This window comes from Hipposideros armiger, unplaced genomic scaffold (genome assembly GCF_001890085.2).
Source record: "Hipposideros armiger isolate ML-2016 unplaced genomic scaffold, ASM189008v1 scaffold_155, whole genome shotgun sequence".
In the NCBI taxonomy this organism is placed as follows: domain Eukaryota; kingdom Metazoa; phylum Chordata; class Mammalia; order Chiroptera; family Hipposideridae; genus Hipposideros; species Hipposideros armiger.
In genome coordinates, this window is record NW_017731505.1 from 1,268,497 (window position 1) to 1,283,848 (window position 15,352).

Here is a 15,352-nt window from a genome sequence, read left to right on the forward strand (position 1 = left end):
GCTCACACTGGCTGCTGGCTACACACGGTAGCCCATGGCAACCCACTACAGCAGGGGCTGCAGCCTACGCCGTCGCCGGCGACACATGGCAGCCCAGCTCCAGGTTGAGCTGTTGTTCAGCATCTTAGCTGTAGAGGGCAGCGTTACTGGCCCTCATATGTGGAATCCTAACCAGGGCTCTCTGGCGTCCCAAGACAGCTCTTAGCCACCACACCACTCGGCTGGCCCTCTACTATAATTTTTAAAAACATTTTTGCCTTTTAAATCAATCACAGGAGGATCCAGCTTTCTTGGCAACATAGAGACACTTCTAATCACCTAAAAATTATGACAGTAAATTTTATGTAGAGGAAAAAAAATGCTGTATCAAAATAAACACACATCTATAAAAAATAAGTAAAGTGTGGGGGGGGAAGACTTAAAATTAGATTAAGGAAATATTTGATTTCCTAATTTTCAACAACTGCTACCTATAAATTAGCTGTGACTGTTTTGGTCATTTTGCCCCTTTTCCCTTCTTGGAAAGCCTTAGCTGTATTAGAGAATGAAGCAGTAAAAAGTAACCCAGAGATGTTTTAAGTAATATTAGCACTGTTTCAAGATTCCCTAATTCCTGCTGTTATATTCATTTTGGAAACTAATCTGACTCATTGAATCAAGTGAAAATAGACTGCAACCCTGGTAACTGATTTCTTTTCCTTCACTTTGAGTTTTAGAACTGTGGGTGGCTTTTTGGGTTTATGTTAAAATAAGAGCTGAATTTCAAAACTCTGATGAGCTTCTGTAGAAATACTTCAGTTAAATACAGACCTATTTTACTGAGTTGCTGCTTTGCCTTTTGGGATCTGTGAAGTTTAATCTGGAAATAGTAGGGCCAAAGGAAACTCTCTACAAGATAAAGCAGAAGGATGCAAAACAACTCCAGAAAGGTTGAGGTAGTCACTTTAACAAAATGAAACTGCAGAAGCTAACAAGTATACCATGGTTGTGTGTGACTCCATGCCGAAGGTCCTAACTTCAGCCCCTGCCTCACTGATCCCACTTCTGTGCTATAGAATGCCGTCTTCGGCATCTTCATACCACCCCCGGTACCTACTCCTGTGGTGAACATACAGAAACTTGCAATCATTGGAGGCATGAAGCACACATGTCCAGAAGCTGGTCATTTAGCTAGCTAGCAAGGCAGTCTACCTCACTCATTTCTGCATCGCAATGCAGTGTATCATCTCCTATTTATCAAAGATACATTAAGGGGAAAACAACAGGTTTCTAGTGGAGGGATTCTCAACCAGGGCGTGCACGGGAGCCATCTGTGATCTTAACAAGAAATATGTGCACCCAGACCCTCCCGATGCAGTGGGGCAGCAAACAGTATTGGGACGAGTCTCGAATGATCTGGATGCAGAGTCCTGGTTAAAACACACTCACAAAGGTGGGAATGCATGCACTAGGTCTCATGAATCCCTGTGAGAGCCTGCTGAAGCTCAACCATTTACTAGAAAGCCTTTTTTCACTAGAGCTTGCAGCTGTATCTATAACCACTAGATGGCGGGCTCATGCCACTGACCAGAGTGCGAATGGCCCTGCCTGAATATTCAGATGTGTTTTAAAAGAAACATCATTCCCTTTAAACAATACCACCAGCAGGGCCTTCTTGTCTGAAAACTTGTACTAGAAAACTCCTAACTTTCCCTCAACATCACTGTAAAACAAGTTGGGTTTTCCAGCTTCTCCATCAGGGGTCAGCCAACCCCAGCCCTTGGGTCAAATCCAGTTACGAGTCTGAATCTGGGGGGCACAGAGCCACGCCCACCCATTTCCGAATTGCCCACACGGATTGCACGCTGTAAGGGCAGAGTTGCGTAGTCTAGAAAGAGGCCGTATGGCGTGCAACCCTGAAAATATTCACAATCTGACCACTGACGCAAAAACCTTGCTGACCCATCATCGAATGTTCTCTGTCTAGTAAAGTCATCTTCTCCTGTATGCAGAAACAAGGAAACCCCACCTCCTAGGTGAGAGTCACAGAATATCCCAGTGGACTAAGGCATCTCCTGAACCCCTGAAACTACCTACATCTGTTAACTGGCCTTAAACATCAAGTTTTAAAATGAAGTTTCCCCATCTGGAAAATGGAAACCTTGTAGTAAGCTAAGAATTTGAGGTCAGTAATGATGACATTGAGCATGCTTTCAAGGGGATGGCTATAATTTTACTGTTAAGGACGGATTTTATATTTTTAAATGGTTGGAAAAATAGCAAAAACAAACCAATGTCTCATAATACATGAAAGTTATCGGATATCAAATTTGTGTCCATAAATAAGGTCTTCTTGGAATATAGGACGCTCATCCATAGTGCCTGTGGCTGCTTTGGGAGTTGGGTAGTCTTGCCAGAGACTGTGTGGCCTGCAAAGCCTAAAATATTTACTCTCTGGCCTTTTGCAGAAGTGTTCCGATGCCTATTCTACAAAATGAAAATACAGAAGGTGCTTGAATCATGTCATTTCATTATAACGTCAGTGAGAAGCCCTAGGAGCTTCACTCTTATTTGTATCAATTAGCCCATGGTAAAACTGGTTTCATTACACATCATTTCTCTTAAAGTCGAAGAACCTACTGATGACTTTAAGTGAGGACTTGTTGTACTCTTATTTCAGTATTGACTTGAGAGAAGACAAATGTAAGTGTAAGGCAGAATCCTAACAGTTTTCTCATTTTAGAAACCAACAACACAATGTTACACATTGTATGAACAATTCTGTTAACGGTAAGAGCACCGTAAGACTTCTAAGGAAACCCCGTGTCCTCTCACAGGACTTGACCAACCACAACAGGAAGGACCCACGGGGGACGAACAGCAGACACTCGCTCTTTACCTCATTGATTTCATTAGTTCTTCTGCCTTCAAAGCTGGCAAACACCGCACTCCCTTCCTTGCTAGGGGTCAGAGGAACAGGCGAAGATGATCTGCTATGCACAGGTGTCTCTTCAAAAGGAAAACATGGTAACTATTTGCTTATAAATCACACAGCCATGAATTAAAGACCACTGGAAGACTGTTACAAACAGCAGAGAAGTTATGAGTCTCTAACAATAAGACTCTCCTATTATAAGACAGTACCTAGAATATTTGGCAAATAAAAAGGAATCAAGTACTGACAGAAGCTACAACAAGATGAACCTGGAAAATATGCAAAGTGAAAGCCACAGACAAAAGGCCACATACGGCATGATTCCACTGATATGCATTCATGCCCAGAAGAGGCAAATCCAGAGAGGCAGGAAGTAATTAGTGGTTGCCCAGTATGGCTGATCAGGACTGGGGGGAAGAGGGGAACGGGGAGTGACAGCTAAGGGACTCATGAGACAGGACTAAAGCAGTAGGCGCCAAGCAACAACTCCAGAGCTCAGGCGTGGTGGCGCCCCCTTTCAGCCAGCTGCTCGCAGGCCAGGGAAAACGCCTCCTGAGCCTCAGTCGCTGCCAAAGCCCTGGGTCCAATTTCCGCAGGCCAGCGGGCAAATCTCAGTGTGACCGTGTGCTCTAGCGCCCCCTGCTGGCTGGACTCCTTTCAGGAGCGCAGTGCCTGGCCCAGACCAAGCAAAAGTGAAGGGCCTCCTGGACCCAGGAATGGACCTACTCTTTTCCAGATGCAGGAACAGCTTGGGCATGCTGGCGGACGTGTCCTGCTGCCGGCGCTTGGGTTGAGGCGAGGCGCTGCTCTCAGACAGCCTGTCGCTGTTGGCAGAGTGGCGCGTGGACCGCCTCAGAGACTGCAAGGCTTCTGGTTCAGCTTTGCGCCTTTTGGGGGTGGCCGGTTCACCTGAGGTCGGCTGACTCTCCGTGGACTGCGGGGTGGATGGATTCAACAAAGGTGGGCTTGGTGAGAGCTCTTCCTGGCTCCTACGGAAGAAGGGGGGAGAGTGTCACACACACCCAGCTGGCAGAATCTCTGCAAAACCTAGAGGGGTTCTTAAATGTTCTCCTTCAGACAGAAAACACTCTCAATTGCACTCCCCGAGTACTATCAACATTCACTACCAAATGTACCAAAACAAAGGTTTTATTAAAAGTAACAAAATCATTTTAACCCTCTCAAGAAGTCTGTGATGCCCCTTTCATATGTGTCTAAGAGAAAGCTCTCCATGGGGCAGGATTCTGCCCTCCCAGGGGGACACTGACACTATCTGGAGACACTCTGGGTTGCCACAATTGAGAAAGTGCTATCTACATCTAGAGGGGGGAGCCCAGGGATGCTGCTCACCATCCTACAGTGCACAGGACAGTCCCACAGCAAAGAATGATGAGGTTCAAAACATCAGTAGGAGGGCCGGCCGAGTGGCTCAGTTGGTTAAGAGCTCGCTCAAGAGTGTGAGCTCTGAGCAACAGCGGTTTGATGCCCGGCCCGAGCTGAGCAGCCGCTGAGCTGCCAACAGGTGGCAGGATGGCTCAGCTTAAAAAAAAAACACACAAAAAAAAACATCAATAGGACCAAAGTTGATAAACCCTGGTCTCGAGAATGCCACATTATCTCACCACAATGTGATTACTGGCAGGACTGGAAAAGCCTCAAATATGTGCAAACACAGTTCACCCCTGCCACTGGGGACCTGGAGGTTCGGAGTAGGGCATGGGGACATCAACACAGGTCCCCAATGAGCTGTACAGGCCTGTCACCTGGGGTGAACCCAACAGGAGAGGAAGGCAGGCTAAGAAGAGATGGTCACGAGGCAGACAGAGAGCCAGGAGCCAGGAAGGAAGGGAGAAGGGGACGAAAGGGAGAGGTGGCTTCTGCAGAGCACAGAGGCAGAAGCAAGAGGCTCAGAAGGCACCTCCCCAAGCCTCACAACCAGCGAGGGAGCTAAATTCAAACCCACATCTCCTACCCTTCTTCCGCAGTGTTCTCTCCACCCGTGTCTTTGGAAAGCTAGGACAGCTGCTCAAAATCCAACCAAGTGCTCTATGCTGGAATCAACACTTGGTAAACTCTTTTCGAGCCATTTGAAAGTGAATGATGACTTAGTTTCGCCAGGAAAAAAAGAAAATCACCATATGGGCACTTTTCAATCTTCTCCCTTTTCCAAACATATTGGCCGCACAGCATCAGACAGGAATCTTCAAAAACAGTTTCAATTATGTGACTGCTGATAGCTGTTGGTTGACTCGCAGGCTAACTTACCTATTAGTGCTTGTGGCACTTTCCTTAATCGGAAGAAAAAATTTGGACGAAGTCACCTTTTTATACTGAACTTGTTCATACGGATAGAGCAAAACCAGTGGGAGAGTGTAATCAAAGGTTATCCTCAATCCATCCACCATTTCCTTACAAAGGTCAACGCTGGAAGGTTTAAAAAGAGATTAGAGATGCAATAAAGTAACACAACTTCCCAAAATACCACAATGAGGTAGTATGTTCTTCATAAGGCAGTTTTCAAGATTATATATTTAACATCTACAAGCATAAAGAATGAAATGAATTTGTAGATGTCAACAATAAAGAATTAAATGGGAACACAGATCCAAAATATGACATGAAGTATGCTATGATTTGAACTTAGCACACTGAACACAAATGAGCACGTTCAAGGCCACACGAGAGCCCAAGCTGTCTGTGCTGCATCTGGACAGACCCCAGTCGCTGAGAGCTGAACAGAGAGGACCCGATGAACTCCTAGTACCTGTCTGGACTTGAACAATCTACCTGTCTGACTCTGCTTCACCTGGGTTGCATGCACCAAGGCAGGCTATGAGGACGATTACTCAGACTGGGATAAAGATGTGTTTGTAAATAAGCTTCGAAAAAATTCTCATCGCCCATTCTGGTGTTTCTCAAAGAAAAAGTTAAATCCCAAATACATCACTGAACAAACTGGTCTGAGAGATGCATCCAGACCAGATACCTAAGTAGTTAATGAACATCTCAAAAAAGGGACTATGTTTTGATATTCAACTGTGCATTAAGAGATGCATTAAATTAATTCATAGTAACTGAAACGGAGACAGTGTTACCTGTTCTAAATAGAAGTCACTTCTCTAATATACAAAAAGAACCATGAGATGCCAGCCTCCCTTCTCCCACTCACTTCTTTTCCGCTGGGATATAATGCACGTTCATGCTGGTGTGTGACATAGCATGATGATGACGAGGCCTCTCATTGGCTGAAAAGGCTGCGTTGATAGCAAAATGCTTCACATAGGATTCCAAAATAGTTATGATGTTGGTCTGGCACGGAAGTTTCACTAACTGTTAATAAAAATACAGACATTTGATGCATTCATCTCACTGTATAAACCATATATTCCAAGAAACAATGGTCTTGTACAAAACACTTTTTTAAAAAGGTTTTATTGGGGAATTGGGGAAGGGGAACAGACAAGTTGCTGCCTTTTTGTTCTTCAGTCTAGTTGTGGAGGACGTCATTTCACTGGCCCATGTTGGTATTATCATTGCGTTCTTCCCGGGTGAGGCAGTCACTAGTTGGCCAATGGACAGCTGCTCATGGCGGCTCATGAAAGCTCACACCCGCTGCTGGCCAGCCCCACTGCAGCCTATGCCGTCACCGGCGACTCACAGCAGCCCAGCTCCAGGTCGAGCTATTGTTCACCATCTTAGCTATAGAGGACTCAACGTCACTGGCCCTCCTGTGGGATCCGAACCAGGGCCCTGTTGCTCAGAGCTGGCATCCTAAGCCAGCTCTTAACCAACATGCCACTCGGCCGGCCCCAAAACACTTTTTAAACTCAAAAAACAAAGCCAATTTTGTTTGAAGAGAATCTTTTAAATAAATGTGCTTTGAAGCTCTTTGATGTTTTTCTTCTACTGATCACATCCCCATATAGATTACAGTATTCATTTTTTAAATAAAAGCAAGCAGTGGTCCATTAGAACCACCTGGGGAGCCTATAACAATATATCCACAGCCAGCCCCCACTACAGATCAATTTCATCTTACCCTTTAGGTTGAACCCTAGACAGCAGGACTTTGCAAAGCTCCCTAGAGGATTCAAAGGGGTAGCCAGGGCTGGGAAAGACTGCGTACTTTAATCTAATCAGCAGCAGAGCACTGCTGTCAGACAAGTTTAAAACCCGATGCAGAGCAAAACCGAAAACACGAATTTCATTCCCCAAGCGTCTCAGTTGTTTCAGTCGGTGATTACAAAATGTGGCTAAATGAACACTCTATTATAATACAAATCCGGGCCGGCCGAGTGGCGAGTTGGTTAAGAGCTGGTCTGGGATGCCAGAGGGCACCGGTTCGGATCCCACATATGAGAGCCAGTGACACTGCCCTCCACAGCTAAGATGCTGAACAACAGCTCAACCTGGAGCTGGGCTGCCGTGAGTCGCCGGCGACGGCGTAGGCTGCAGCCCCTGCGGCAGTGGGTTGCCATGGGCTACCCTGTGTAGCCAGCAGCCACCGTGAGCGGCCAGCAGCCGCAGTAAGCAGCCGTCCAGAAGCCGGCGACTGATCTGCCTCACCCGGGAAGAGCGCAATGATGGTGCCAACTTGGGCCAGTGAAGCAACGTCCTCCACAACTAGACTGAAGAACAAAAGGACAGCAACTTGTCTGTTACCCTTCCTGCAGTTCCCCAGCGCTGTTCCCCTCCCCCAATTCCCCAATTTAAAAAAAACCTTAAAAATAATACAAATCCATATTTTATGTGTTTTCCGTGCATACCCGTTTCCTCCTGTTGATATAGTAACAATCGTCCTCCAGCTTCTTCTTCAGAACGTCAGGGATTTCTATAGTGATTATTCTTTCTTCCATCTCCCTTTTTGTACGCAGCTCCAGCTCTTCCTTCTGCAATATCACAATTCCATCTTCTTAAATGACTTAAAACAGGAGAGTCTATATCCAAAGGACTAACCCACGAGAGCCTAGATGATACAAATCCAGTTAATTCTCTACATTTACACCAGTAATGATGCCACATGTTCCAATGGAAAGTACGTTCAAGGCCAAAAGTTCACTTGTCTTAGTGCACTAAGGACACTGGAAATGCTTGTTTCCTTTCTTCTTCATTTAAGTTTACCATTGGGATTTACGTTAACTTTGAAGGCAGGCAGAAAAAGCCAAACTCTGATATACAACTTTTAAAAATTAGTCACCATTATAAAGTTCACAATTTCATTGAAAAGAGGTATCTACAATTTATGGAAATACTTTATGGGTATAAAAAGCCACTGAGGGGCCAGCCAAGTGGCGCATTGGTTAAGAGCAGGCTTGGGACACCAGAGGGCCCCGGTTCGGATACCACATGAGGGCCAGTGACACTGCCCTCCACAACTAAGATGCTGAACAACAGCTCAACCTGGAGCTGGGCTGCCCTGAGTCGCCGGCCACGGCGTAGGCTGCAGCCCCTGTTGCAGTGGGTTGCCATGGGCTACCGTGTGTAGCCGGCAGCCAGCGTGAGCGGCCAGTAGCCAGCGTGAGCGGCCGTCCAGAGGCCAGTGACTGATCCGCCTCCCCCGGGAAGAGCGCAATGATGGTGCCAACTTGGGCTAGTGAAGCAACGTCCTCTACAACTAGACTGAAGAACAAAAGGACAGCAACTTGTCTGTTCCCCTTCCCCAATTCCCCAGCACTTTTCCTATTCCCCAATTCCCCAATAAAATCTTTAAAAAAAAAAGCCACCGAGAGGTTCCTTTAGTGGCTATAAATAAGGGCTATTTTCCCTTAAATATAATGTTTGGTTAAAAAACGTATTTTTACAAAATGATTCACAACTGGAGAATTTGACCACATAATTTTAGTACTGAAATACATACCAAAGACAAAGAGTTTTTACAATAAAAACTTTTTACCACTTCTGTCTTTTCTTCAATATCACTTTCTTCACTTATTGCTTCATCCTTTTCTTCACTGCTGTCATCAGAGGAAGTGCTTATTGCTAGGTCAAACAAAAAATATGTAATGAGCTTAAAATGTTTCCCTGTCTATAATTTCAATGAATCCTCCCCCTCAGTCCTGTAGCATAAAAAACTTACAGTTCTCATCATTTTCATCTTTTTCTTCAACAGAGAGGCTTTTTAAGACAGAGTCCACCCCCGGCAACCTGCAGCGCTTCTTCTTTCTTCCTGTGCTTCTCCTGAAAAAACAAACAAAAACACGACTAAAATTTTGCTGTTGACTGATTTGGATCTTCCCATAAAAGCAAGACTAATAACAAAGATTCTTAAGTACCTGATAAATAATTAAACTTTGGAACATAAATGGTAATCTCCATTTCAGAATACAATAACCTCTCTGAAAACACAGCAGTTATTCAGAATACAACATTAACACTCTTTACCAACACACTTTCAATATGTAAAATTACTTATTAAACCATGTTTGTCTTATTTTACTTTTATATCATAAAAATTCTAAACACTAAAAGAAAATATATTGCGTAACGTTTTACGTCATGATTTTTGTATTCTTACAGGCGAGCTACAGCTTTTCTTGCCAGTTTACGCTGTAATCTCCGATTTTCATCAGTGTCATGGAGGACATGATCTTCAGCTGCCCATCTATCCCAGCTAATCAAACAAACAAAAAAGATGTAAAATTCAGTACTTTTGTTTGATATGAAACAAATGTTAAAAGCACCTCACAGGAACAGTAACTGACTCAGAATATACATTTCTAAATATACATTTTAGGAAACTATTTAAATATTTTAAAATCACAAAAAGATGCAAATAAACTGAAAAAGGAACTCGTTTAGACACAGAAGCAGCTGGAGTTTCCAGAATTACCCATAGAGAACCCAAATATAATCAACTTTAATCATTCTTCTGATTAGGCAAGGTTTGATCAAAAGCAAAAACAGAAAATTAAGCTTCCCTACAAGTGTTTCTAAAACTTAATAAAAAAGTTTGCAATGTTCCTGTGCTGCAGAGATTATCAATTTTCAGTCCAGTTTAACAAGTATACTCACCTTCTGTTCCAACCATTAAAATGGATCAGATATTCTGGGATCTTTCTGCCTTTTTCGTCTTTCCCAACAATAACATCGACGATCTGAAACCAGGAAATATTGTCCACAAATGATAGAACATACAGAGTACTAGAAGCTAGATCAGGACAACTAGATCATAGATCTTTTTTTAAAAGAAAAGAAAGCATTCGCTCCTTTTTTAGACTGAGAGCTGCGTTGAAACATTTTTCCTTTCAATTCCATTTTATTCCTGAGTGGATACCTCAAAATAGGAAACATCCCTCCAACCTCCCCGTGATTGGTCTCTGAGTGTGAGAATGGAGGCAGCTTCTGAAGCCATTGGCCAGCCAGTTTGTCCCTAAAGAAGAATCCTGGCCAGACGAGAGAGCTGCAGCCCAGAGACCTCTGGGATTTGTAGTCTCCTCAGCTCCGCTGCGTCCAGGGCCAGGATACCTAGCTGGTTATGCCATCTAATCTAGCGGTGTCCCCAACAGGGACATCTGGGACAAATGACAGGACGTGTCACCTCCTCGGGATACTCAAGGCGGTGAAGGAGATAAGAAAGCAAACAGAAAACAGAGGGGTGCGGGGGCGGAGCCCGAAAGTAGAATACGCAGAGCCCGGGGTCCTTAAGAAGTGCCCCACTGGGCAGCGCTGCGCAGACGCACCTGGGACAGCCCCCACCCCCGGACTGCGATGCCCACTCCCTCTCGCCATCCAGACCTGAGGAGCTGCAGATGTGACTCAGTCCCTCGCGAGCCCCCGAGACCTTAGGTGGGCGGGCACGGGGCGCGACTCGGGGATTGAAAACATAAATGCTGCAAGGCCCTGAGGGAAGAAGGCACCGGGTCAACCTTGCCCTCGGGGTCTACGGGAGGGGTCGGGCCCAAACACGACTGGGGCCCCAGGGCAACGACGTCGCGAGTCGACGGCCAGCGCTCTGGCGCGACGATTAGGACCTGGGTCAGTCGGTCAGGGCGTCGCACGAAAGCCCACGCGGCGCTGGACCGCGCAGGACGACGAGAGATTAAACGCGAAGGCGGAGGCCTTTAGTGGGCGGCCCTCCTGGACGGGCGGCCCGCTGTGCCGTCGGGTTCGTCAAAGAACGCCGCGACCACAACCTCGCGACACCGCAGGCGCGAGGTTTCGGACCGCGCGTGCGCAACCCCGCGCGCCTGGCGGAAGCGGAAACGCCCCGCCCCCGACTCCCCCGCGCGGCGCCCGCGCGCGCCCCCTGCTGTCCGCGCGGCGCCGTGCAGGCCCAGGAGCCGCAGGCAGGGAGCGCCCGGGCCCCGCCGCTTCCCCTGCTCCGCGCCGCCATCCGCACCCGCATCCGCATCCCGTTCGGGGACCCCGGCCCGCGCCTCCTCCCTGTCCCTCCGCGGCGGCACCTTGGCATCGTACAGCACTCGCGCCTTGGTGGGGTCAGGCTCGAAGCACAGCACTTTCTCCCCTGAGTGGAATTTAAATTTCATGCCCTCGCTCGCGCTCATTTGCTCATCCTGGCGGAGGGCGAGGCTCCGGGGCGGGCGGAACGCGCGCGGTTGGGGAGGGAGTGGGATGGGGGCGAGGAGGTGGTGCGCTGCGGCGGGGCTGGAAGGGAGGGAGGGAGGGAGCGGGGAATGGCGGAGGCTGCGGCCGTCCCTCCCTCGGTCCCGCCTCTGCCCGCCCAGCGCTGCTGCCGGACCTCGGAGCCGCCCGACGCGCGCGAGCGCGCTCTCGTGTGAGCGCGGCCCCGCGAGTCCCCGCCGGGCTCGGGGAGGCTGCGAGAGGGGAGCGCCTGACGTGGCCAAGGTCTTCCGGCAGCGCGGCCTCTCCCGCCGTCGCGCTCCGGCCCAGGGGTGGGGGGCGCACCAGGAGAGAGCCCGTCCGGAGTGGGCACTGGCGGTGGGGGGGCTGCTGTCCAGGGGCTCGCTGGCCACGCTGCGCCGGTCCCCTTAACAGAGCTGCGCGTCTTCGAGTGGGGCTGCAGTCGGGTCTCGATGGGCAGTGGCCTTGGGCGGTGGTGGAAGACTCAATAAAGCCCTGGGGCAAAGCTGGGCGAGGACAAGCAGGTGGCAGGCCTGGAGCCCCCCAGTGACAGCGGGTGAGCAGTGGGCCGTGAGTCTGATGGGTCCTTACCGGGTCGTTAACACCTTAAGACTCGGTTTCCCCCGTGGTTTCCCAACCCCTAGGACTCAGAGTCGCCCCTTCAAGGCCTGTCCTCTCGAACACTTGAAAACTCGGAAGGCGAGACGTCCCGCAGGCCGGTACTAGCAGGTACCTGCAGAGAGGGGGTGCTCCGGAGATAGTCGATGAAGGGACCACAAGTGCTGGGAAACTCTTCTTGAAGGGCAAACCTCCAGAGACAGGAAAGATGCTGCTGGTTTTCTGTTTTCTTTTGAGGAATGGGAAGTCTTTGGGCCGTGAGTTACTATTATAGATGAAGACCGTGCTGGGGCCAGCTTTGGGGCTCTGAAGTCGTGGTGAATTGACAGCTCTCCACACTGGGCTCTGTTCTTGCTTCCAGAAATTTGCACTTGCCTCCCCCATCACCGGGTTTCTGGTACACATTCTTCACCTTTCAGCTTGGACATGGCCCAGAGGAAACCCCTCAGGCTTCCGAAGATGAATCATATACTCCCCCAGTATTCCCTCCCAGCCTTCTACTTCTCCCTTTCTTTTTTTTTTAATTGGGGAACTGGGGTAAGGGGAACAGACAAGTTGCTGTCGTTTTGTTCTTCAGTCTAGTTGTAGAGGATGTTGCTTCACTGGCCCAAGTTGGCACCATCATTGCACTCTTCCCGGGCGAGGCAGATCAGTCGCCGGCTTTCTGGATGGCCGCTCACTGAGGCTGCTGGCCGCTCACGCTGGCTGCTGGCTACATACGGTAGCCCATGGCAACCCACTGCCACAGGGGCTGCAGGCTATGCCGTCGCCGGCGACTCACGGCAGCCCAGCTCCAGGTTGAGCTGTTGTTCAGCATCTTAGCTGTAGAGGGCAGTGTCACTGGCCCTCATATGTGGGATCCGAACAGGGGCCCTCTGGCGTCCCAAGCCAACTCTTAACCATCGCGCCACTCGGCCGGCCCTACTTCTCCCTTTCTTGCATTTACTGCTCTGCAGTAGAATGGGCTATTAATTTGCAAAATGCCATCTTTAAGGTACTCAGTTCCTTGAAGCTTGGAGGGTGGGGCTGGGGTAAATCTCTAGTTCATTACATACTCGTGGCACAAAATAAACATTTAATGAATGAATGAACAGATTTATGAACTAGAATCCACAAAATGCAGTGGCCAATTGGATGTGAAGGGGGAGAGGGAAGGAGGAATCGTGGGAGACTTCCCCATTTGGCAGAATGAGTTGGGTGAGTGGTGGATCCATTGGCCAGACTGAGGGCTACCAGAGGAGGGCCAGGTGGGGGAAGATGGCCAGATAATACAGTGCAGAAACCAGAACCGGAGCCACGATTCCTCTTTAGGTTGTGGCTTATCAGGATCAGATCTTGATAGTGGTGTTCCCCATAAATGTCGGGAGCTCATTCACAAGTAGTATGTCATGACTAAACCGCAACTGAAGTATTTGCATTTTTATTTTTCTGGCCCATGAATGGAGATTTCCTCTTCAGACTAACCCTTCAGAGCTGGACTTTAGATGCTTTCTTTTGTTCCTCTCCATTTCCACCCTTTCTGATGTCCTTGAGCAATGCATTTTTCCCCCAAAAAAGTCCAAGAATTCAAAAGCCTTCAGGATCCTAAAAGCTACAGATCGCACCAATGGCAGCTTCCCTTGCAGCCACTAGAGAGGTCTCCATCTCTAATGGGGGTGGAACATCCTTTTTCCTCTTGGGTATAAAGGTAAAAAACACTGGGCTCTGGGATCAAGGCCCACACTTGTCACTTCCTCGTTTGTGACCTTGGACAAGTCATTAGGCTCTTGGAGGCAGTTTTCTTACATTCAAAGTGAAGATAATAGTGGCTCCTGCTGCACAGGGTTATCTTAGGAATAAATCAGTCTACTCAGTGTACATGCTTTTGCTTAGTACCTGGTAAAATGCTTGGTGTTAATATTAGGCATTTCTTTTCTTTTTTTTTTTAAGCTGAGCCATCCTGCCACCCATTGGCAGCTCAGGGGCAGCTCAGCTCGGGCCAGGACTCGAACCGCTGTTGCTCAGAGCTCACACTCTTGAGTGAGCTCTTAATCAACTGAGCCACTCGGCTAGCCCAAAATTAGGCATTTCTTGTCCATTGCTCCTTGTCCCTCATTCATTCATTCATTCATTCAACAAATATTTATTGATCCTGTGTGCTGGATGCTAGACACACCAAGAAGAATGCAGATATTACCCCTGGCCTCAAAGAGGACATATTTCAGGAGAGGCAGAGCAGTGGGCAAGCAAGTATGTGCTCTCACACAACTGGTACTGAAGGCACCGCAGTGCTTACGTCTCTCTAGAAGGGGCGACAGTCAGAAAAAGGTCTAAAAAGGACATCACTTTCGTTAGACAATAAACTGAAGCATATTAAAAATTTTAAGAGTTTGAGCAAAAATCAATTGGAATCAGGCAACACCAAACCGGACAGGGTTGGGAGAGCTTCACTGTCAGGAGCTCAGGGGGAGACTTACAGACAAAAGGCAGAAATAAAGAAAGAATTGATTGGCTGGAGCTTCAAGCCTAGTTGGCTGTTTGTGATTGGCTGCCCTTAGCGTTTTGATTTTGTAACCTGGAGGCATTTACCGGCTCAGATTTTGGTTTGCTTACATAGGCCTCTGTGGCATTAGAGCCACCTCAGTCTAATGGCCTCCTTTAATTAAGTTAACAATTCCCCCTTTTGGTCATCCTCTCATATATGATTGATTGACTAGAAATTTGGTATTAGCGCTATTCTCAGTGACCATCAGAGTTAAGTTGCTCTTGTTTCATTGTGGAACTCCTAGGTTATGATGTCAGATCTGTGGAAGAATTGTTTTTGCTGTTCATCTCATTTATCTTGTTTTCTGTTTCTCCAGGTTCGCTGAGACCCTCCGATGTACTGCTTATGGCTGTGAACATGCATTTAAGATGCCTGAGAGAACATAATGCACCAGCGACACTGTAATGATGACCATCAGGAGGATAATACCGAGAGACTTAGCCAGGACCCACAGACCAAACCAGTCGGTGTCAAATAAATCAAAGGAAGTACCTGAAGGGGCATCAATCTATTTTAGCCAATTGGCTTGTTTGTTCATTTCCTGTCTTTGCTACAAAACCAGAGGTGTTCATCCAGGCACAGCAGGAGGTACTTGTTATGGCACAGATGCCTCCTGGTTCAGCCAATAAATAATGCAAAACAATTATCTAAAACCACCTTCCCAAAAATGTCTAGGGACTTCTGTTGTGCAGCTATGGCCTTAGCCGTAAATTGAATGATAGTTGTCATAGTCAAGGAGCCTTGTCTTCCTGTGC

The 15,352-nt window shown here is 47.8% G+C and overlaps 1 protein-coding gene and 1 long non-coding RNA gene across 5 annotated transcripts in view; one reads left to right on the plus strand and one right to left on the minus strand.

The window, feature by feature from the left end:
* MSL3 (MSL complex subunit 3) overlaps positions 1-11,523 on the minus strand; it is a 15,521-nt gene extending 3,998 nt beyond the window's left edge. Inside the window, exons 1-11 of one of the 4 annotated variants that reach the window (XM_019651203.1) lie at positions 11,317-11,400; positions 10,649-10,753; positions 9,926-10,008; positions 9,429-9,524; positions 8,991-9,091; positions 8,808-8,893; positions 7,681-7,803; positions 6,084-6,244; positions 5,180-5,338; positions 3,641-3,903; positions 2,879-2,988 (exon numbers count right to left, since the gene is read on the minus strand). In XM_019651203.1, coding sequence (XP_019506748.1) covers positions 2,879-2,988; positions 3,641-3,903; positions 5,180-5,338; positions 6,084-6,244; positions 7,681-7,770 — 783 coding nt within the window. In that variant the 5' untranslated portion in view covers positions 7,771-7,803; positions 8,808-8,893; positions 8,991-9,091; ... (2 more) ...; positions 10,649-10,753; positions 11,317-11,400. Of the gene's footprint in view, positions 1-2,878; positions 2,989-3,640; positions 3,904-5,179; positions 5,339-6,083; positions 6,245-7,680; positions 7,804-8,807; positions 8,894-8,990; positions 9,092-9,428; positions 9,525-9,925; positions 10,009-10,648; positions 10,754-11,316 lie in introns of all 4 variants that reach the window. The other 3 variants (XM_019651201.1, XM_019651204.1, XM_019651202.1) reach the window with 3 other exon arrangements.
* A 117-nt stretch (positions 11,524-11,640) lies between these two features.
* LOC109387376 (uncharacterized) lies at positions 11,641-15,108 on the plus strand. The gene is made up of 2 exons (XR_002124977.1): positions 11,641-12,011; positions 14,914-15,108. It is a non-coding gene; the product is annotated as an uncharacterized LOC109387376 (long non-coding RNA).
* Positions 15,109-15,352: the final 244 nt, after the last annotated feature.